The sequence below is a fragment of the Lissotriton vulgaris genome, chromosome 3_1, assembly GCF_964263255.1.
Source record: "Lissotriton vulgaris chromosome 3_1, aLisVul1.2, whole genome shotgun sequence".
In the NCBI taxonomy this organism is placed as follows: domain Eukaryota; kingdom Metazoa; phylum Chordata; class Amphibia; order Caudata; family Salamandridae; genus Lissotriton; species Lissotriton vulgaris.
This window is the reverse complement of record NC_141689.1, coordinates 835,778,116-835,803,069: the sequence shown is the minus strand read 5'-3', so window position 1 is coordinate 835,803,069 and position 24,954 is coordinate 835,778,116. Positions and strand designations below refer to the sequence as shown.

Sequence of the window (24,954 nt, the reverse complement as noted above, 5' to 3'; positions counted from 1 at the left end):
TTATTAGTGTGATGTTTTAATAGTGCAAATATTTTGTATTACTCTAACAATAAATCAAGTTACTTTACTTTAAATTTACTTTAGTGATAAGGTTATGGTGAAGAGGCAGTCTATGATAAGTGTACAAGTTGGTAATGGAAGATGCTGATGTGCTGAATTCCATCCAACTGCTAACCGGATGACAGCATAAAATATGTGAGGAACTATACATGGATATATGGCAAGACAGTATAAGCTTAATAAAATAAGAAAGCCATAGATGTTGGACAACAACATTAGGGTAAGGAACAGATTAACAAGTTAGGGATGTGTGGTGAAACATGATGGGTTCTCATCTATCTATCGCTCGGATATGTACATTGTCTGCCGAGCCTTTTAACGTAATATAATTTACAGGCAAATACAAAATAAATAATAATATGATGGTAAAAGACCAACCATTGTGTGTTTACTGATTTGGGGTCTGGAATTCCATTTATAACAGATACTCAGACAAATTTGAATGATTTTTCACACTCACCATCTGACAAGGAGAAAAATCTCTGCATCAGGGAATGGAGTGTAGGCTATAAATGGTCTTGACAGCAGGACCATTTCCTAAAGGAAGATAGTATGTTTTTTCTATTGTTTTTTGTGGATTTGTTTTTTCAAGAGAGATTCCCTTATTGAGAGGGACTTACCTGAAGCAGAAGAGGAATGCTTCAGTGTATCCCTTTGGTCCTTGCCAAACAATAGATTGGCTTCCCACTCCCTGAAATCCTATGGCTGCATCAGCAAACATAAATTTTAGGCAGTGACATGTTTGGAGCAGTACCTACACATGATCGGAGGGAGGGTGGCAAGGGAATCTTCTTTCATCATTTGCAAAAGGGTTATAATATGAAATTTGAGGTAGAGATATTTGAACTAACTGCTGTCAAAAACGGAGGAATTTTGCCAGTACAGTACCAAGAAAAGATATGAGCCTGAGTTGATGAGACATAGAAAAACAGAGCTACAGGCACAGTGCCGGATGGCGCCGCTAATATTATGATCGTTCCCATCCTAGCATTGCGGTTGAGGCTGCATGTTGCGTCTTGCCTAGAGAATATAGACAAGGTGAGGAATCTGCAGGACTAAGTATCCATCACAAATATATCAGCTATTACATGCCCATTCGAATGGCTTCACCTCCTGGTGAACGATGGAGAAAGCACTGGTATACAAGACAAATTAATATGTGTGAGAGACTCAGGGCAGTTGGGCCCTAATTACATTGCACCTTCTGGCTACATTGGACCATGAGGATCACCTACTCTTGTTGGATCAGTCAGAGGGGTATGCAACAATTTTAGGAAAGGCTAATAGCTGAATAACATTGTAACTGACAGAGAACATCGGAATGATGAAGGCAATATTACTGTAAATAAAGGCGTTCAGCGTGCTGCCAAATGATATTCTGCTAGCAATAGGGATGGAAATGAGGACTGGGCGCTTCCCATTTAGGACTATGTCATATACATATATTGCTAAATGAATTAGACCATGCTCGGTCTGACTGATTCCAAATAAAGTCTTGAACTTGCAAACAGATAAGCCAAGAAAACCATCACTTGCTGCTCTCTGCCCTAACCAATTCCTCTGGGAAGGTAAAAACCAGAGCCTCTGTTCCAATTCGAAAGCAATGTCTTAATATTTAAAGGTTCTAGAGGATGTTTAAAATCATCCTTTTAGGCTGTGTATTTGGTAGAAAAAACAGTGTTAGAGGTGAGGATTCATTGCCATTCACACCTAACTCACCGAAATGTAATGGTCTAGATCATAGAAATTACTCTAACGTAACGGACTACCAGATTGCACTACCTGCTCTCTTTTCATGCCACTTCGTTATTTTGGCTGGAAAATCTGGCAAAACTTACACATTCATAGAGTTAAAACAACTGTTTATTTAGCAAATAAAAAGTACTACTTCTGCAGTATTAATAACTTGTTTGACTTTAAAAAAATGTGTAATTGCCACAAACTTCATGATATTCAAAGTAATCAGAACATATTTATTTCTCTAATGAATGCTTCTCATTGGTAGATGCAGAGACAATTATTAAATGTAAACCACATGCGCTGTTCGCAAACACCACAACATCAGAAAATTATTTTTATTTGCCAATTTATTATGAACCATGAAGCTTATCAACTTAAAAACCAACAGCATATTACAAAACGTTGGTTATTTTTGTTCAAGGCATAACATGTCTCAAAATAGATATCTTGGTAAAAAAAAACTTTTCTGTCAATACATAATCCTTTATAAAAAAAAAAAGTTGTATATACCTCTTTCTGTCATGAACCTTGTTACATTTATAAATACAAGATTTACACAGCACCCCGTAAGGAAAACTGATGTTCCTTACAAATATCTACAGATATTTCTTACATAAAAAACACTTAAAGCAGTACTCTGTTAAGTTTTTTCTTTTACTGGCCTAGTTACTCGTCAGCAACATACATAGAAATGACAGATCTTAATAAAATAATCTATATTTTAAATTAACAGGACACTTTCTAAGACAATGAGCTCATAAAAAAAGTATCTTGCTTTTGTTGTTGGCTACGTTAATTTGTAAAAACAAAAAATGAAATGCACTGTCTGATATGAAGGATATATATGATTTACTAGACATGTTTACCAAATAGGAATTAAGGCAGGGTCGCAAATAAGGAGATGCCCTGATTTGTATGGCAGTAAAGAAACCGAAAAATATAGCAAATGGAGGTAAAGGCCGAGAAACCCGAAGGCAAACTCAATTTGAACTAATGTAACTAGTCACTGTAAATTAGGAATGTACATAATGAAAGGAAGTGTGGTGTGATAAATAAGTAGTTAGCTAGAGGCCCCAGTTGAACAGAGCAGAGCAAGGATGCTCTGAATGCCCTTTTATTGTGCACCGCTTCAGGCCAGAATCTGATGCGTGCTGACCTTCATTTGCAGTTGACGTTTTCCATAATTCATCTGATCAGCCAATACACTAGTACTTGGTTATACCTAGGCCCTGTGTTGAAAAGTACTAGGCGCTTTATTTGGGATTGATATCTGTTCATCTTTATTAGGAATAATAGGTTGACCTGAGCAAAGTTCCCTCCTATTCGATCTCTCTCACGACAAATCAACATCTCCGTGTAATTCAGGAGTTCATTAAGAGCATAATCGGAAGGAAGAAAGGAAAGAAGGTAAACCTCGGAATCTGAAGCCGGAAATCGGACTAATTACAAAACTGATCGCGTTGCCTATGGTACCTTGTGAATTGTAACTCTCTCCTTCAGCCGTGGCATGATCAGGTACACATTGGAGCATCAAGGTTTAAGGGTAACAGTTATGAATGTATTTCAAAGAAATACAAGCCTCAAACCTTTAAACTGCTTTCATGTACCGACACGAAAAGAAGACAGAGCTAACAAGAATTGAATAAGCTCTGCCTTGGGCTCCACACAAGGTGCATTAGTTACTCCTCCGCCTTTGAGCTTTGGTACATTCTGTGGGCTCGGCCACGGGTCTTAGGCTAGCAGACGCTTTGACAGTCCCTCTTTGAAACTATACAAGTCCTCATACATTGCTGTCCTGCAGAAGTGGCTCTATGTCCTCATCACTGCTTCGCTCTGGAATGGCAGCTGACGTGTTGCTAGTGCTATTGCTGTGCTTCCTGGCCGTGTTGCTTTTGGATGAATGTGAGCGGCTTCCATGTTCAGGGATAAATAAGGCCACCAGGAAAGCCAGAAGAACGGAGCATGCCCCGAATAGGAAAGGAGGCCCGGGGATAATAGATCGCTGCAAGAGAAACAAAAGATTATTATTAAGGGGAAACAAGCAGGCAGAAGCTACAAGTACTTTTCAGGCATAGGCTGCTGATACCATCAGACACATTAGGCCAAAGAATGTTTGTTTGATTATCTGCTAGGAGTTTGACCCAACAAAAAAATTACAACGGCATACAGAACATTCTAATAAAACACAAAGTTGGAATTCATAATATATATAAAAAAAAAAAAAAAAAAAGAAGAAATGCGTTACTTACCTGTAACAGCAGTTATCCAGTATTGGTATCTTTCATAGATTCACATGCCTGAATCATTCCCCGTCGTCGGGGTAGGAGTCCCCGGTAAATAACAATAGTAATGTCACATAGACATATACTTAGTACTAGGCCAGAGGCCTCACATTAGTAGCCTATCTAGGTCCTTATGTAAAAAGGACCAAACTTTGGCCAGGAGCCAATCAGCTACCATCACCCTTCTCACCTTCCTGGAAGGAGCCCTAGTCCCTCAGATTTTCGTAAGCACAGTGCTAAGTAGTACCTACTGAGAGGGAGAAGGTGAGCCCTTCCAGGGGAGGCGGGTGGGTTGCATGTGAATCTATGAAAGATACCAATACTGGATAACTGCTGTTACAGGTAAGTAACGCATTTCTTATCCAGTATTATGGGTATCTTTCATAGATTCACATGCCTGAATCAGAATAGCAAGCAATAATGAGCACATTTCGCATAACACATTCGTAAAGACATAGTAATCTTATCACAAGTTGTTACACAGTTTACATGATACTCACAACCTGATAAGAAATGTGCGATAAATTACCTGGAAGGTGGGATGATAGGAAGAAGGCTCACCACTAATGAAATAGATGACGTAGGACAGCCTGCCCCACTGCTGCATCCTTCATAAGTTCAGAGTCCAAGCAGTAGTGCTTGGTGAACGTATGTGGTGTCTTCCATGTCGCCGCTCTGCAAATGTCGACAATGGATACCCCAGCAAAGAGCGCCAAGGAGGTGGAAACCGCTCTAGTGGAGTGTGCTCGTACTTTTGAAGGCAGAGGGTGGCCCGCCTGTTGGTGACAGAAGGCGATGGCCGCTGAAATCCATCTGGAAATGCTCTGTTTTGTTAAAGCTAAGCCTTTCCTGGGTCTGCTAAATGCAACAAACAATTGGTTGGACTTTCGAAATTGCTCCGTCCTGTGAAGGTAAAATTTGAGACATCGTTTGAGGTCCAATGAGTGAAGAGATCTTTCAGCCGCAGATGATGGATTCGGGAAGAAAGATCGTAGGACAATAGGTTCGTTGAGATGGAAAGAGGACGGAACCTTCGGTATAAACTTAGGGTTAGTCCGTAGAATGACCCTGTCGTTCTTGAACTGGAGGAAGGGGTCTTGCACAGAAAAAGCCTGCAGTTCACTCACTCTCCTTGCCGACGTGAGCGCCAGCAATAGAGCTGTCTTCCATGACAAATATTTTAGATCTGCTCTGTGGATTGGCTCAAACGGGTGTTTCATTAGTTGAGTTAGTACCACATTTAGTTGCCATGTAGGTGGAGGTGCTCTAACTGGAGGGAAAGATCTGAATAATCCCTTCAGAAACTGTTTGATTAGTCTGTTGGTCCATAATGAAGCTCCACACGAAGATCGTCTGAACCTGGATATGGCCGCCAGGTGGACCTTTATTGAAGCGTGTGCCAGTCCAGAATTGGCTAAGTGGAGCAAGTAGGGCAGAATTTGTGCTGGAGTAGAAGTGAACGGATGCAAATTCTGAGCTCTACACCACAAACAGAACCTTTTCCACTTGAGGGAATACGTCTTATTAGTACTTTCAGCCCGAGCCCGGGCTAAGACGACCCTGCATTCCTGTGGAATATCTAAATCCTGGAACTCTCTGAACTCAGGAGCCAAGCTGATAATTTTAGAGATGTTGGATCCGGATGCTGGACTTGTCCCTGGTTCATCGTGAGGAGATGTGGGCATGTCCTGAATAGAATTGGAGGTTCCAGCGATAGAAGGTGTAGCTCCGTATACCAGTGTTGGCGCGGCCACGCTGGGGCTATCAGGATCATGGTACAACTCTCTGCTTTCAGTTTCCGGAGAACCCTGGGGATCAGGGGAAACGGTGGAAAAGCGTAAGCAAAGACGTTGCACCATGTCATCGAAAAGGCATTCCCTAGGGACCTTTTCTGGGGAAGCCAGCTTGCGTAATGTTGGCATTTCGCGTTCACTTTCGTCGCAAAGAGATCCAGGTGAGGTTTGCCCCAACGGGAGAACACCGAGTCGAGCGTCTGCTGGTCGAGCTCCCACTCGTGGCAAAGTGAACGCTGCCTGCTTAGCGAGTCTGCCAGGGTGTTGTCTACTCCTGGGACATACTCTGCCCGCAGAGAAATGTCGTGTTGTACCAGCCAGATCCAGATTTGCTGAGATTCTCGAGACAACGTCCTGGATCGAGTACCCCCCTGCTTGTTCAGGTAGTGCATTGTGGTGGTGTTGTCCGTCCTCACAAGCACTGGGGAGTTCCTGATACGGGGCAGAAATGCTCGAAGTGCCAGGCGCACCGCTCTCAATTCCAGCAGATTGATGTGTAGTTGTTTTTCTGCCACTGACCATTGACCATGTACTTGCAGTTCCTGTAGGAACGCCCCCCATCCTTCCAGTGAAGCGTCTGTGGTTATCACATGAGGAGAGACTGGGAGAAGAAAAGGGAGACCCTTGTTTAAGTTGTCGCCCAGAAGCCACCATCTCAAAGCTTTCTTCATGACCTGAGTGATCCTGATCCAGTCGTCGAAAGACCCTGTAGATTGGATCCACTGATTTGTTAAGGCTTCCTGTAGAGGCCGCATGTGTAGGCGACAGTGAGGAATGAGAAAAATGTTGGAAGACATCATTCCTAGCAATGATTTGAATAGTCGAACTTTGACTCTCTGCTTGGCCTGAATGTGGACAGCCAGAGTCTTCAGCTTGACCTGACGTTCTCTGGAAGGAAAGGCTTTCTCTTGTTGTGTATCCAACGTTGCTCCCAGGAAATTGAGACGTTGTGACGGTTGGAGAGTTGACTTTTCCTGGTTGAGTGTTAAGCCCAGATTTTTGAATAGATGAAGGCAGGCCGAAGAGGACTTGGCTGCGCCTATCCGAGTCGGAGCTTTGATGAGCCAGTCGTCTAGGTAAGGAAAGACTTGGTGATGATGCTGGCGAAGGTATGCCGCTACTGGTGACAGACACTTCGTGAAGATGCGTGGAGCTGACTTCAGGCCGAATGGTAAAACCCTGAACTGGTAGTGCCTGCCTGCCACTGCAAACCTCAGAAATTGTCGATGACTCTTGTGAATGAGGACATGAAAATAGGCATCCTGGAGGTCTAAGGATACCATATAGTCTTTTGGATTGAGTAGGTGTAATACCTCCTGGAGGGTAACCATACGGAAGGACTGCTTCTTGAGGTATATATTTAGGTTTCTCAGATCCAGTATTGGTCTCCATTGCTTCTTCTCCTTTTTTCTGACCAGGAAGAATCGGGAATAGAATCCTCTCCCCTTCTGACCTCGAGGAACTCTCTCCACTGCTCTTTTCTGGAGCATTAGAGAGAGCTCCTGTTGAAGTAGGCGTAGATTCTTGTGCTGCATAGGACATGGTGGGTTCGGAGGAGGATGTTCCACAAACTCCAAAGTGTGTCCGAAGCGAACTAACTGCAGCACCCAACGATCTGTTGTAATTTGTTTCCAATTGTGAAGGAAGTTGGTAATTTTTCCTCCAACTGCGAATTGTGGAGAAGAGGTGGAGGTATGCTGGAGAAAGCAGTCATTGGCGTCTGTAATTATCCTTCTTTCCTCCTTTCCCTCGAAAGGACGACTTGTTGTAGGAAGCTCGTCCTTGTTGCTGTCTCTGCTGATATTGAGGCTTGTACTGCTGAGAAGAGTTATAAGCGGACTTGTAACCTTGATAGCTGCCCCTATTCTGCTGCCCTCTACCTCTGGATCCTCGAAAGGAATTAGTTTTGTATTGTAGGGTGCCTAAGGCTTTCGCCGTGTCGGTATCCTTCTTAATACCTTGCAGCATATCATCGATATGTTCACCGAAGAGCAGTTCGCCATCAAATGGCATGTCTAGAACTTTGGCTTGCACATCAGGCCGGAATGCTGTGGCTTTTAGCCAGCCCTGGCGTCTCAAAACCGCTGCTCCTGCCAGTTGACGAAATCCTGTGGAAGCGATATCTAAGGCCACATCGATCATCTCTGAGGCAGAGCGTTCGCCCTCCAGCAAAATTTTCTTAACCTCTTCTTTCTGGTCTTCTGGGATTGCCTCTAGATATGGAGCTATATCTGCCCATATCTGTCGATTGTAGCGACCTAGTAATGCTAGAGAATTTGCAGCCCTGACTGATAGGGCGGACATAGAAGAAAATCTTTTGCCGATGGCATCAAGTTTTCTCCCCTCTTTATCAGGAGGCGCTGTTATTGCCGCTGACGGGTTGCTAGACTTTTGCTGAGCGGCCTGTGATATAACTGAGTCCGGTTTAGTCTGGCCAGTTAAGCATGCGGGAGCAGTGTCTGGGGCTTTGTACTTCCTTTCAAGTCTAGCCGGCACTGGAATGAGTGAGGAAGGATTTTTCATAATCTTAAGTCCTTGCTCCCATATATAATCGATTACTGGGATGGATCGAACAGATCTTTTGAAGGATTCCTTAAAGTCATGGAGGAAACAGTCCTGCGTTTCCGAAGCTATTTGGATGTTGAATCTCGCAGCCGCTCTCCCTACTATATTATGGAATCCCCCTAAATCTTCAGGGGGAGAATCATCCTGTACTTGCTCTGGGGATGCCGGATCCAGGTTGGCGTTATCATCAGAATCCTCATCATGTATTTCACCTTCCTCATCTTGGACTTCATCATGTCTCATTTCTTCCTCATATTCATCCTCATCTGAAGAAATTTGAGGAGGCAATTTCTCTTGCTCCTGATGCACAACCAGCGGAGGTGGTCGCTGGCGACGTTGAGGAGCTGGAGCTTCCTGCTGTGCTGGCACTCCTGAAGCAGGAGCAGAAGACGGAAATCTTTGCTTATAGTCTGAAATCAGAAACTGTAGGTCAGAGACAATTGACGCCGGAAGGCATACCATAGGCTGAACAGTGGTATGCTGTCGAACTTCTTCTTGAATTGTCCCCTCTTCAAGATCTTCACAGTCTGAACTCTCATGAACCTTGATGTTAAGATGAGAGGGACTGGATGCTATGGGAAACATGTTCTCCACGTCAGGGTCTTCTGCTTCTAGAAACTGCGTTGGCAGTAGTTGCTGGACTTTGCTAGGTGAAGTCATCTCTGGTGTCACCATGCATGATGACATCTTAAAATGGGTATAGGAATACTTCAGTGATGGAGAGCCCTTTAATTGTAGATTCATTGTAGCGTCTGATGGAGCGTCTACAATTGTTGACATTGTATCATACATTTTCATCGTCGACTGCATCGACGTCGATGATGTCCTCGTCGACGACAATGCCCTCGTCGACGGCGGCGTCGACACTGCAGAAGTCGACGACGATGGCCTCGTCGACGGTGTCGTCGTCGACGAGCTCGTCGACGATGGGGTCGTCGTCGACGGTGTCCTCGTCGACGGGGTCGTCGTCGACGGTGTCTTCGTCGACGACGGTGTCCTCGTCGACGGTGTCGTCGTCGACGGTGTCCTCGTCGACGGTGTAGTCTTCGTCGACGAGGAAGTCTTCGTCGACGGTCTCGTCGTCGACGGTGTCCTCGTCGACGGTGTCTTCGACGACGATGAAGTCTTCGTCGACGATGAAGTCTTCGTCGACGATGAACTCGACGTCGACGATGGGTTTTTCGTCGACGCTGGAAGTCTTGCCTTCGTCGACGATGAAGCAGACGTCGACGGGAGCGTCGTCGACGGTTTTGTGAGAGGAATAACAGAAGGTATTGACCTACCCATCGTCGACGACGTTGTAGCAGTTGAAGCCATGGAGAAAGTAGACGCTGTGGATGTCGAAATGGATACTGTCGACATCGTCACAGGCAGGCCAGAAGATACCACAGCAGGCTTTTTGAAGGCTGTCATCTGAAGAGAAGGCTTGACCTTAGGATGACCCTCCATAGATTTTGGCTTCTTGTGAGGAGGCACAGCAGACTGACCTGGAGATGTCTGTCGAGGCCTTTTAGGAGAGGAGTGGAAACTTCTGAAGGAACACTCACTCTCACCTGAGGAGACTTGGTCTTTGTCCTTCAGTCTCTGGAGCCACAGAAGCAGTCGCCCTTCCCTGTCTTTCAATGTCTTGACCGGGAGAGTGCGACAAATCTTACATTCCTTGGCAGAATGTTGAGGATAGAGGCAGTACAAACATTCCTCATGCTTGTCCTCTATGTGTAGCCTCATTTTACTACATGAGGCACATGGCCTAAAAAGTCCTTTTTTAGGAGTAGTAGACATATTAAATATCAATACTCCTTTTCCAACTGAACCTGAAGAAATAGTAGGCAAAAAACCAAAGATATAGGAAAAAACCTGAGCAGAGCTCAGTGGAGACTCCTCTGCACGACGTGCGGTAGAAAATCTGAGGGACTAGGGCTCCTTCCAGGAAGGTGAGAAGGGTGATGGTAGCTGATTGGCTCCTGGCCAAAGTTTGGTCCTTTTTACATAAGGACCTAGATAGGCTACTAATGTGAGGCCTCTGGCCTAGTACTAAGTATATGTCTATGTGACATTACTATTGTTATTTACCGGGGACTCCTACCCTGACGACGGGGAATGATTCAGGCATGTGAATCTATGAAAGATACCCATAATACTGGATAATACCACAAATCAGCAGGGTGCAGCTCTAAATGTTCTCTATTTGCTTCTACCTTATACCCTTTTGAAGACTTAAACTCATGTTATGTTTGATGGACAGCATAAAGATATATCTTACAAGGTGGAATAGGTCTATAACACCACCAGGTAAGCTAAAATAAAAATAAAAAAAATCATGCCTGGTTTCCCAGCGTCTAGAAAGATATGTAACACTTGTTATATTAAATTGGGTAATATTCTAAATAGGATAGAATACCTCTACTGTACAAAATATAAATATTACATGTGGCCAAGGAGGTTCATGACCCCTCTCTCTGGAGTTTCCACAAACTTTCAAAAACCTTGCTTTTCACTAAAATCTAATTTTATTCTCTCAGTTCTTCTTCCTTTAGTGCCAAGACACTTCAGGGTAATTGTCTGCGCTCTATAAAAATCAAAGCAAATCGAGGAAAGAGGACGAAAGCAGAGTTCTTTTATTAGATCCTAGAACGCCGAGGTGGCTTTTAATATCTGGAGAGTGTACAGCAGAGAATATTCTATTCAGTATAATACGTGCTCACCCATCACTCATTCCACAAACCATTTAAAACCTTGACGTCTCATTCCACAGACTGTTTAAAATCTTGTAGTCTTTCTACTTTCAGCGCCTAGACGCCCTTGGGCATTCGAGCACTATATAAATTTCACAATCAAATCAAATACTTTATATGAAAATGGTAGCATGGTCGGAGGGATGTATGACGTTAGCACGCATACTATTACCACGCATACCTTTACAACGCGGTATTTACAACGAATACCGTTACAACGCATAGCGCTTTGAGGTGCTGGATAGTGGTAAGTATAATTTTATATTCCAACTCCAGTCCCCGTGGACACTAGGGAAGGTGTTGGATATAAAATTAAACTTATTCCCTATCCTAGAGCGCCCCCCAGCGCAATGCGTTGTAATGGTATGCGTGGAAATGCCTGCGTTGTAATGGTAGTGCGTGGTAAAAAATGCGTGCTAAACGTTGTATACCGGTCGGAGGCATGTGGTGTAAATTAAACACCCCATAATAGGAAGTAATTTACTACAAAAACATATTAGAAGGTGTTAATGCAATTCTGATTAAGTTTTCCTGAATCAGAAGCAACATGCAGCGTGCTTTTTTCTTTCCTCATTTACTATAAGTAAAAAATAAACATGTTGTTTATGTAAACAAGAGTTAATTTTTAGAAAAAAACAGAACAGTAGGAAAAGTCAGTTCTCGTTCTTTTTCGGTAAACTGCTGCTGTAATTAAGTTCGGAAACTTGTCTTTCATCGTGATTGGTGGCTTTGGTAGCAGGCATTATGACATCACAACTCAACTGTATTTTAGTTATTACAACTGAGAAGATGGGCAATTTCATTATTACGGGTGACTAGCCGCTTGAATGCGGAGGACGAACTCTTCACGCCCATCAAATTACTGCAGTAATGCACTGGACATGAACAGTATGTCAATCCGGGAGTGGAGGGAGAAGATGGGGTAAGGCATGACAGTTTTTATAAGAAATGTGGGAATGCTGGGTGGTGAGAAGTTTGCTTATCCCAGCAGATTCTGGAACTTAGCCTCAAAGAAATGAGGAAACTGCATATTTTTTGCCAACATTTCAGAGTATACCCTGTAAGAAAATGTAGTGGACTCCATTCAAGTCACACCCTCTGGCCTCCCCAGGGAGTCTGCTTTTCAGTAATGTCTGAGTTTAGTAGGTTTACCTCAGAGGCGGCCGAGTCTGGGCCTAAATACCGCAGCTATTGACCGCCAAAATGGATCAGTGTTTATGATGAAAAAATAATTACTGTACGTTGCATTTTTGAGCCTATACTGCCATGGGTCAAAGACTTACCCACACAAGTAAGGTATGTTTTTATTAGGAAAAGTGTGAGACCATAGAATGATAGAACAATTATTATTATGAACTGCAATGAAATATTGTTAAAAGCTGCAGCTCAGTTGACGGCTATGGGTATCTCCTATTTTTACACAAACAATATAAATCTGCAACCAGTGGGGTTTAATGGATAAAATGGCATATCACTTTTACTTGTATAAATCGACCAGCGGGGCACAAAATTACTGATGAAAATGAGGTCAACCATTGCTATGTTTTTAACTTATTTCCATTATTCATTTCAACTATTAGTTTCTTTGGGGAAACCATGAGTGGTCTACATATAAGGACCCTTTGCTAAAGCTTTGTGGGTTATCCAAGGTTTTCACACCCATTTCCAATACAAACTGTAAGTAGGGTAGACACTATTAAAAAAAAATAACAAATATCATCAACCACTTAACAAACTTGCTTGTTCCTGAAAGCTGGGAAGATATTTTAGCGGAACAAACCTTTTGTTGGTTCCATTTTTTGAAACAAATACACTTTTTTGCACAGCAGTTTTTCCCCATTTTATGAAAACCTCACAAAATGTGGTTTTATTTTGGTTATACTTTCTGTTCCCTCCGGGGAAATCCACAAGCCTTGGGTAATTATAGAATCACCACGTGGGAAAAACCGACACAAATTTGGCCCGGACACCTTCTGAGGAAAAAAACATATGAAGTACTCCAAGCTTTTATATATGAAAAAAAGGCGCTGTAGTTGGTGGGAGGGCTGAGGGGGTGAGCAGCCTCAGCAGCTAAGGGGCTAGAGACGTCATAACTCAACTATAATATATGGGCTAAAGTACCTCCTGTTGTACATTATAAGACAGACCCTCCAGGATTTCACGATTTCGCGGTTTGCCGCAAAATCCGCACTTTTGTTAAAATGCCGCGATTTTGACAAAAGTGCCGCAAAATCGGGTCCCGTGTAGCAGAGGGGTGTACCCATCACACACACAGCTTCGTCCATTGCGAGAGCGACTGATTTGCATGCTGGTGCCCCCTTACAGACTGGCCAAGTCATAACATGGACCAAAGCGTCGTGATGTTTCTTCCACCAGACAATTTTACCTCATTGTATTCCTACAGGCCTTTAATTGCGAGTCTCGATTGCTTACATTGTACACAAATTCTCTTGCTCCTCTAACTATTAGAACAACTACCAATGTTACAATAAAACTATTTGATTAAATAAAATATACAAACTCTTCATTATAAGTATCTTATAATTCCCATTAAAAAACCAAACGTTTTATATATACGCAGAGAAAAGTGCCAGAAATAAAAGCAAAAATTTGGCAACTGGGTGTGCAAAGACGGATTCCTGTGGTCCTATCCCATTGCTCTAGGTAAAACTCGTAATATTGGGTTAATAGCGCCCCAAGCAATTTCCGTGCCATTGGGGCACTGGTGTGGTTTGGCTGCAACCCCGTTTGTCCACAACACAGATTTCTTTGTTTCAGTCTTCTACTCCCGTGTTCACTATCAACATTTGCCTTCACAAGGAAGTTTCCTTTGATAGCAAAGTTCAGGCTGAGGTTAACGATGCACTCCAGAGGAAACAATAAGCTGAGAAGGAGAGCCACAGATCGTGGAGATTTTTTTTGTTCAGCTGAGTTGGACATCTTTCAATTATATTCACCTTTTTAAATGCATTTACTCTTTGCCCATATATTGTCTCTGCAGTAAAAATTAGCTTACAAATAAACTTCCAGTGCCAAAAATACAGATGATCGGGAGCACTGAAATGTCCTTTAATTAGTTCAAAACGCAAATTGTGAACTACCTGTGAGTTTTTGTGTGTTCAGGAAATATCATCCATTTTACAAAAAAAAAAAATAGATGCATTCATTTAAAAAAATTAATAACATAGGATGAAGACAAACATTTCCATTATGATTTTGGTGTCTATGTAAACCCTGGCAATACACTTAGGTTTGTTTTACAAAAATCATTGAAAAACCGCTTTGGAATTTCTAGTGGAATACTCTGCTAAAACGGTTTCCATTGATTTAAGGCTGAAAATGAATGATTGAGTAAAATAAAGTGCCGCAAAAATGCCGCTAAATTTCCATATTTGTGCCGCTAAATTTCCATATTTGTACCGCTAAATTTGCGAATCCATGCCTGGGGGGTCTGAGCATTGCAGGTCATTGAGAAGTTCCATGACCATATAGAAAATGAAGCCGAAAGTTATGGAACTCTGAGGTGACTTATCCGTATTATGTGCAGCATTGGGTATATATGTACTCCCTAATAATACATGGTAATATCATCACCTTTCCCACATACCACTTAAATCCTTCATGCATAGCTCTTTCATATTAAATAGATATTTGCTTTTTTTTTTAAAGGCGCAGTTACAAGGATTCTATAATTACCTAAGAAGCACAAAAATTAACATGTTCTCAAAAATTAACGTGTTGGCATGAATTTCTCCTTTCTGGTTGTCACTGTACAGCTAGAAAAACAGAGCAGGAGAAAAGAAAGAAAAAGCAGGTTTCCTCTTTGCACTACATACAACTGCTTTAACTATGCTGTCAGGCCTGACCTCCTTTTTCCCCTCGGCTGCTGGCAGTGGCAGCAGGACTTGTGACATCAGAACTCTACTGTAATAAGTTATAACAGTTGAGTTCTGACATTGCTTGATAATTGGCAACTGAGTCTATCACAAGTCGCATAATATAAAAAAATTAGTGACAAGCCTTTAAACAGGGATTCCATGTATTATACGGTAGCTAAAGACAATTTTATTTTATATTGGGATTGTAGGCTTCCACGATATTATGTTTTATTATATTATTAAAGATTTGATATGGGATAAAGTACTCCCTGCTGTACAGCACGAGGATATTAAATGTCACTGAGGAGTTTTGCAACCAAAAAGAGCAGTGAGGCAGAAGGCTGAGTTCCTAGTAAAGACATGGAACTCGGAGGTGACTTGCAATATCCTTCTACAGTATGTTAGGGGTATTTTCTTCCTTATAATTCATTCTTTCACCACGTCTTGTCACACAAACAGCTTAAATTCTTAGTGTACTGCTCCTTCATATGAAATAGAGTGATGATTGCACATGTGTAGGACTTTAGGTAAAATCTCTAGTGGAAAACTAAATGCTTCAAGAATCATTTAGATAATTGTTGTAAAAAGATATTAGGTCCAGTTATTACAGTTGAGGGACAACCACACTTTCTTATTACAGGCGACTAGGTGCGTCACTCGTGGCCTGTCATAAGGAAATTAGAGACAAGCTTGTATACAGAAATTTACAGGATCATGTGTATTATTGTATATATACACACACATTACTATTACAGCGTTAGTTATAGGGAATCAGTAGTTTAGGGAAGGTGATCGAAATTAGAATTTCAAAAAATGTATGCATATATTTTGAAATGTAATCAAGAATATGTAGCTATTGGTAAAATACACTTTGCATAGAAAATATTTTAATATACTAATAACTTTGGTGCTGCTTGATAAAACTACACACAATTTGGCAATGTCATTAGAAGAACGGAGGCTACATTATGCAATAACTTTTAATTGCAGATTCAAGCCGGTCGCATCACAATACAAAGGTACCAATAAGAACACGGAGATAAAGTAAGACACAAGACATAGCAACCATCAGCCTCTTTTAAATGCAGCTCCAAGCAGATAAGTAGCTTGCTTCTTTCTCTGTTAATTTTCACTTATATTGTCATTTTATCTTAACATAGATTGATATTTGGGAGATTATATGTGGAGGTGGCTTTGTCCCCACCTCCTCTTATCTTAAGGTGTATTCATTTTCGGGGATTACATATATATGCGTGGTTTTATCCCCACCTCCTTCCATTCCCCTCCCCTCCCTGTGATCTGCAATTTATGGAGATCCTACCTCTCCTTTATTCCCTTTTGCTGTCCTAACTTTTTCTTTTCAGGTCCTTTGCTCATGTGACTATATATTTTTATCTTTAGTGTCCTTCCCGACCCACCCCTCCCCCTCCCCCTCCCTTTCCTCTTTCACCGACAGTTGGCAATCAGCTGTTTCACCGCGTTTCACGAAGGATACATCGATTCAACATTAAATCCTTCAAATAATAAGAAATAACTTTCTAATTCAAATTTTGCTCTCTGCTACTGCAAATTAAATTCATTGGCCTTTGTTCTCAGCAATATATGCCCTCAAATAGATATCATTTATGCCCTTTTAAAATATAATTTATATAATATATATTAAAAAAAGGAGCTGAATAATTGGAAATTCATAAACCGTATATTTTTATACATTGGCCTATCTTTTGGGATCCCTTAATTCTATTTATATTAATAAAAAAAAAAAAAGAGAAAGGGCAAGATGGAAAATGACTCAGAGTCAGATATGAACAATGCAACACATCCTAATTTTAATAAGGAAGATTTTCGCATTATGATCCAAAAAGAAATGAAAACCTGTATGCGAGAGACCTTTGCTTAGTTTGTACCCTATAAAAGAACACTTCCCTCTCAGGAAGATGTGTCTGATGTGATTACTCATGAAAAAAGTTGTGGTTAAACGTACAAAGAAAACTAACCACACTGTTACCGAGACCCATGAGAGCACGGGAGGTCCTAGCACCTCTCTTAATATTGGTGGTCTTTGCACCACAAAATATTTGGAAGGTCTTCGCACCTCAACTAATAGAGATGTCTCTGGTGACACACAACAATCGGGTGCCCTTCGCGGCCCAAATACCTTGGATGCCTTTAGCGGCTCACTATCTCAAAGTGCTCAAGACTTCCCAGAGGAATCGGATGAGGATGATGATATGGATCCAGATGAATACGTCCTGGATTTAGATGATGGCGATGTAGGAATTTTTGATGAGGAAGATGAACCCCCTTCTACATCTAAAGACAATATTCTAAACCCCCTGGGAGAGGAGATGTTCTCCCCTCTGAATCTAAAACATCCCCGTTCCTCACAATGGTCTCCACAGGAACATGTTTCAAAATTTATTAAAAAATGGATTCGCTTCCATCTCGAAAGAGAGACAAGGAATATTTTAAGGGCTGAGTGTTCAAGACCCTCAATCGATGAAAAAGCATGTTATGCTCCTAATATGGACCTGGAATTAATTAAATATCTCTTTAGACTTGGACCCGATCCTAGAAAACGACTAGAAAAAGCTTTTAAAGGGTGCCAAGATAGCCTTCTGGATGTGGTTGGACCACTTAGCAGAATTCTTGACTCCGCTGAAGAGTGTTACCTTAAAGGTACCCATCTTAATATAGATTTAATAAGGGGGAGGGAGCCAAAGAGCCATCATTCTCCTAGGCAATGCTAATACCAGCATTAATGCAGAAAAGCGCAGGCATATCCTTTATAAACTTGACCCAAAACTCTCCGATATGGCTGAGAAGGAGCCATCTTCAAATCCGAAAGGCCTACTCTTTGGTGAAGAGCTTATAAAATCGTTGGGAAAGTATGTCTCAACTTTTACAGCCCTTGATAAAGCCCAGAAGAATATCAAGAGAGTATTCAGCAATAATGTTTTTGGAAGGGCCGGAAGACGGGGGCCCTCTTCTGGCCGGTTTAACCAGAGGCCCCATCAGAGATCACGCCCCTTCGGAAGAGGCTTCAACAATATAATTATAACAAGTCCTTCAATCGTGGAAGAGGAAATCGACAAAGAGGGGCAAGATTTCGAGCTTCATTCTCGTCAAATCTTCCAAGTAAGTCCTGCTCTTTTACTTTCTCCTTCTATCCCTCCAAAGGTTCGAAGGAATGGGAAAAAATAACGCAAGATCCTTGGGTTCTGTCCACAGTAAATGGATTTATGATAGATTTCGTTCAAACTCCGTTTCAAACCTCCTCACCAAGGGAGATTCCTGTTTCATTAGAAAAAGAGAAAATAGTGGAGGAAGAAATCTCCTCTATGCTCCAGAAAGGTGCGATAATAGAAGTACCTTTAGATTCCCTAACTTTCGTAAGCACGTTATTCCTCGTAGAGAAAAAAGGAAAAGGCTGGAGACCGGTCATAAATCTGAAAAGCCTAAACACATTTCTTGTTTACATTTCAAAATGGAAGGCATACATCTCCTGAGAGATCTTCTACAAAAAGAAGATTGGTTAGTCAAACTAGATTTGAAGGACGCCCATTTCACTAGTCCCATGGCGTTCATGCACCAACCATTCCTTCAATTTCAATGGAAAAAACATCTTTATCAGTTCCAAGCTCTTCCCTTTGAACTTTCCTCCGCCCCTTGGTGTTTTACTAAGGTAATGAGAGCAGTAGCCTCCTTCCTGAGGGAACGAGGCGTCCGTCTTATTATTTACCTCAACAACATCTTGATAATGTGTCAGGACCTCAATCAAATTCTCAAAGACCTGGAAATAGTCATGAATTTACTAGAAAGCCTAGGTTTCATTGTCAACAAAGAGAAGTCCATTCTAACCCCCTCCAAATCCCTGGAGTTTCTGGCTTTCACTCTCGACACTTCCAGGTGTCTTCTTCTCTTGCCTCCTCCAAAGATTTAAAAAATCAAAAAAGAGATTCGACATGTATTGAGACAAGAAAATATCCCTTTAAGGGAACTGGCAAGACTTCTAGGTCTCTTATCTTCCTCTATCCAGGCGATCTTTCCAGGCCCTCTGAATTACCGGGCCTTGCAAAGGATAAAAGGAAGGGCGTTGAGGTCCGGTCTTTGGTACGAAGATCGAATCTCCTTAGATTTGGAGGCCAAAGCAGAACTGAACTGGTGGTTGGAAAACCTGGCGGCTTGGAATGGAAAAGCAATTTTCAGTTCAGAACCGGATTTTGTGTTGAAATCGGACGCTTCTGTTCATGGCTGGGGTGCATGTTTCCTAGACCGGAATACGGGTGGTGTTTGGTCTCAGGAGGAGTCATCTCACCATATAAATTTCCTCGAACTTATTGCTGGCATATACGCCCTTATGAGTTTCAAGCACTCAATACAAGAAAGATCGGTTGTTCTTAAAATGGACAATGTCTCGGCTGTGGCCTACACCAACCGGTTGGGAGGTACCAAATCTGCCGACCTTTCCAACCTAGAAAGGAAACTCTGGATGTTCTGCTTAGAACACCAAATTGTTCTCAGAGCGGAATACTATCCAGGGAAATCGAACGTTTCTGCCGATTGGAATTCCAGATTCCTTTCGGACTACAGCGATTGGAAACTCAACGTCGCTGTCTTCGACTCATTAAATTCCTGTTGGGGTCCATTCGAAATAGACCTATTTGCGAACCGTCTCACCTCTCAATTAGAGCGTTACTTCAGCTGGATGCCGGATCCCAGTGCAGAGGAACGCTTTTCTCCAACCCTGGTCAGGGATCAATGCTTATGCCTTTCCCCCATTCACAATGATCCAGAGAGTCTTGCAGAAAGTCAGGCTGGACCGATGCGCTCTAGTTCTGATAACTCCCTTCTGGCCGTCACAAGCGTGGTTCCCCTCTGTTCTGGAACTAACTTTCGAAATTCCCTTTCTGATACCTTCCCTGAAAGATCTCCTTACGGACGTAAACAGAGATCCTCACCTAATGACCCTATCCGGGAGTTTGAACCTTCTTGCTTGGAGAGTGTCAGGAGATCCCAACGAAGTCTCAGGACTTTCGTCATCAGCTTCTACTCTCCTCAGAGAGTCATGGGCGCCGGGAACTCACTACAGATACAATAATATCTGGAAATCTTGGTTTCGTTGGTGCATGGAGAGGGACTTGGATCCCATACACGGACCTATTGTTGATGTAGTGAATTTTCTGGCTGAACTTTTTGACAAAGGTTTGAGTTATAGATCAATCAATTGTTATAGATCGGCGATCTCTGCGGGTCATGTTCTTGTTAACGGCAAATCGATCTGTAAAAATGTGATTGTTTGTAGAGTTATGACGAGTATTCGTCTAAAAAGATCCCCGAAGCCGAAATATGATACACTCTGTGATGTGAATTTGTTACTAGATCTCTTTTCTTCCAGGCCGGATAATTTGTTTCTAAACAGTTTCTATCTATTAAACTCGCAACTCTTCTTTGCCTTATCTCCTGTCGTAGAGTTTCTGATGTTAAAGCTCTGGAGATCTCTAATAGGTCATATAATTTATTTGGTGTTAAATTTGAGCTCTATAGAAGAACCAAGACCATGTCTGATTCAAAGGTGACGCCTTTGCTGAGAGCCCTGCAGCAAATCCCTGGGAATTGGACACTGCGTGGATAGATGCCTAACTTTTCCATTTCTTGCCCCTGGAATCCGGTGCCTGCCCTGGTCCCCCTCCTCGCCGCCGCAACTTACACAGACAGCGGCCGCCGAGCGGAAGGGGTTCCAGGACTACGATTCCCGCCCTGCACAGCGGCGGAAGGAAGATCGCGCCAGGCGGCGCATAAAGGAAGCGTCACCCCCGCGTCGCGGGAGCGCCCGGGGCGAAGCCCGGGCAAAGGGCGGGCCCTCTACGGCCCTCCAAGGCCAGAAGAGGCTGGGCTGGGCCACCCCCTAACTGCAGTGTTACACTGAAAAAGGTACTGTCCAATTCATGTTACTATTTGATATCTAAATTCCTGCTGTATCCTGTACTCGGGTGGTTTGTTCCCAGTTCCACCTAAACATCATTCAAATCCCTAGGCGCTATCGATTCCCCACAGCTTCTAAGTAATATGAGGAAGCTCACCAAATCGAAGAGGGATGCCTACCGTAAGGTCAAGCGTCAAACAGAAGGCGGCTGCCCCTCAACCTGCCCCTCAACCAGTCCCTACTCTTACTGCTATTGATATAATGTTGCAGCAGACTATAGGGGCAGTACCAACTGCTATAGCCAACACAGAAAGGAGGCTGTCCTTACCACCGACAATATTTGTTCATGACTCACAAGATGGAGTTACCGATCCTCTGGCAACTACTATAGATGCTACTGACGACTTAGACCTAAGCCTTGGTGTTACCTCCTCCTTTGCTGATCTCCCGTGTGCCCAGGCTCCAATGGAGCCAACAGGGGATATAGGATTCCCTCAGCCTTACTTGAACATCTCCCGGGACGGGGAGAAGTAGAACTTAAGCAACCTTGGGTCAAAAAAAGCTAGTGACGCTTCTGCACACAAGAACAAGAAAAAGGGCCAAAACACTATGCAGAACCACAATCTTGTTGCTCCAACCCCCAATCTTACACCAGGAATACCTTGTTGGGTAGCAAATATGGTCGCTGATCTTAAAGCAGACCTTGAAGATACGATAATTGCCCACATCAAACCACTCATGTCAAAAATTGACAGATTGACTTCCCTAATAAACAACAAAGGGATGGGTCCGACTAGGCAAACTGCTAAGGATAATACATTAATAAAAGGGGGCGTAAAAGGGGATACTGCTAATACTAATCCAAACGATAAGGTTACTACAACTAATCTACCCTTAGTCGAAAAACCCAAGGATGTAACTTAAAATAACATCTTGCCTGGAAAGAAAGCTCCCGCACCTCAGATTCCTAATGTATCCACAAACATCACACATGCCCAAGCAAAGCAAGGTCAAGCAGCGGGATGTGCTTCATCATTAGCAGATCAAATCGGACAACACCTAAAAAAGGGAACAAGCACAGACACTGCCCAAACAAATAATCAAGCAGAAAAGACAAGGTCCACACGATTCAGGTCAATCAATCTTCCGCCCGAAGCCCTTCCCTTTGTGGTTGTTCTAACAGGAGTGCCACCTTTGAAGGAGGGAAAAAAGGAAACACAAATTGAATTAAAGAACAAATGTGTACAATGGCTCCAGTTGAATAGACCTTTACCCCCTAATATCTCTGGAGAAATATTAACTGTCAGGCGAGGAGAATGGATAGGCAGGAGCATCAAAACAATAGCAGGGGATATTATAACCATAAATTTTAGAGACATGGCGGCGGTGAATATATATGCAATGCACTCCCCTGTGGAACCAATTCACATATCCACCCTCTACATCTCTCATACTTTTATCCGACACCATACCAAGGGCAAAATCAAAGAAATAGAATCCCTATGAGCAGGGCATATCAGCAAGTTCCCCAGCAAAAATATTCACATTGGCAATCCCCCTGGCAAGGTACTCTTAACCTCGATCCCTTTCTATCTCAGTACGCACACTGGAATAGATTTTGTGCGCTGGATGAGGTGGATTGACTCATTTCTGAGGAAACCATCACTCCGGAATTAGATCCAAGGTTAGACGTGGAAGGGAATACCCAAATGGAAATTCCAACTATAAGCCCCCTTTCCACCTCTACATCATTTTGTAGTCATGTCCAGGCTGCACCCTTAGTAGGGACTTTATCTCCAAGTGAAACTCTGGATACTCAAAAGAGTAATGGTCATGCTCTTAAGGGTGAACTAATGATCCTTAGTTGGAACCTGGCAGGTATCCATCGGCCTGAGTGGAACTCTTTAGTGGAGGCCCATAAGATCTGCCTGTTCCAGGAGACCTGGAGCTTAGAACCACTCCACCGAGTTGGTTATGTCACATATTTTGTGCCTGCGGAGAAACACGCGAATGGGAAGGGACGACCTTCAGGGGGCCTGCTTATTTGGATAAGTATTTCTCTTAACTGTAGCATAAAATCTAAGCAGATTAACAGCCCAGATATTTTAGGACTTTCCTTAAAAGGTGCTCGAAGGGGGCTTACATTAGACTTGTTTAACATCTATGCCAGAGGTACCAAACATGGGTCTATGTCCCCGAATGTTACCATCCTTGAGGCAGAATTAAGAGTAAAAAATGGGGGTGCCCAAATCCTAGTTGCGGGTGACTTTAATTGTACCTATGAGCCACTCTCCTCAGATGACATTCTGGACTTGGGTGAGGATGATACTAGAAGGGGCATTCCGGCCCTAACTATTCCCCCGATTAAAAGATGGTCTCATAGTGCGATCCAGTTAAATGCTTTGACACTGGAGTTTGGCCTAGGAGCTGCAATCGGCCGGACACCATCTGACCGCCTGGGTGCTGCTACATATAATAGAGTCAATCACACCTCGAGGATTGACTATATTTTGATAGATCTAATGTTGTGGGGATTAGTTCAGGATATGGAAGTTTTACCTACGGTTGAAAGCGACCATAATCCGCTCTCTCTTTCTTTAACAAACCCCTGGCCCAATAAATTAACGGAAAAGCCCTCCAAATATGCCCATAACATTTCTGTCTCCACTTGTGGGAGACGCCTAAAGTGGAACCAAATCTCTACTGATGAGGCTAAACTCAAATTAATTAATGAAATACTTGTGTCCTCACAAATGGAACTGGATACTAATAATCCAGCCCTAGCAATAGGTAGAGTGACAACTATTTTTGAAGATACACTCAGGTCCATAGGGGACATATTTCTGAAAAAGGGGTGTGTGGGAAGGAATACGGTATCCCAGAGTTCTAGGGGTAAGCATGATTGGTATACATCTGCATGCAGGCATGCCAAATCCCTATTGATTGAGGCTGTCTAAGGAAAAATACAATCCCAGATACAGACAGCCAGGAAAGAGTATAGGCAAGAGCAAAAAAGGAGTGGGAAGATGACTTCTGGTGCACTTTAAAAGAGGCAAGTGCTAGGAAAGATGCAAGGTGCTTCTGGGACACTATCAGAATTAGAAATAGACCGGATAGCGACCTCATAACTTGCAAAATCACTAGGCAAGAGTGGACTAACCACTTCTCCAAATTATATACTCGCCAACCTGATTACAACATTCTAGATACACCCAAGGAAGATAAGGGATGGGAAGTGGCTTTAGATGCGACCCAAAGGGACTGGGATGCAGATCCAATAGACTCGGACTTCTCAATAAAAGAAGTAGAATATGCCATTAGTACCATCATGCCCCAAAAGGCACCTGGTCCGGATGGTATTCACGGGGATGTTTTGCGTTTAGACATCACGTTATGGGGGAAACTTATCCACCACTTGCTTATTGCCATCTGTAGGGGTGCACCTGTTCCCACTTCCTGGAAAGGGACGGAGGTCGTCCCTATCTTTAAAAAAGGTGCTAGGGACGACCCGCCTAACTATAGGCCTATAAGTTTGCTGGACATAAGCCAAAAGGTAGTCGGAAAGGTACTGTTGAATAGAATACTGGACTGGATCAGCGAAAATAACATCCTCTCCGACTTCCAGGCAGGATTTAGAGCAGGCACTGGCACAATTGAACAAGCCTTTAGATTGATGCTAGTGTACTGGAAGGTGGTGGTCATAGGCAAGGGCAGCCTTTATCTCGCATTCATCGATTTAAAGACTGCCTTTGACCTTGTACCTAGGGAGACCCTCTGGAGAGTCCTTACCGAAATGGGGTTACCGCACTATATTTTATCATTACTTGTAAGGCTCCATGACAATAGCTTTGCCCAGATTAGATGGGGTACGGGGGGTGAAAAAACTACCAGCATTCCAGTGGAGAGAGGGGTCCGCCAGGGATGTGTTCTAGCTCCCACCCTCTTTTCCCTGCACATCAATGGTGTGGTTGAGCA

General features: G+C 42.8%; 1 protein-coding gene across 1 annotated transcript in view; it reads right to left on the bottom strand.

Annotated features, from left to right (window-relative positions):
• Positions 1-2,132: 2,132 nt before the first annotated feature.
• Positions 2,133-24,954, bottom strand: part of LOC147727102 (solute carrier family 71 member 2-like) — a 347,082-nt gene continuing 324,260 nt past the window's right edge. The window contains exon 12 of the mRNA XM_086961153.1: positions 2,133-3,802. Coding sequence (XP_086817279.1) covers positions 3,581-3,802 — 222 coding nt within the window. The 3' untranslated portion in view covers positions 2,133-3,580. The remainder of the gene's footprint in view (positions 3,803-24,954) is intronic.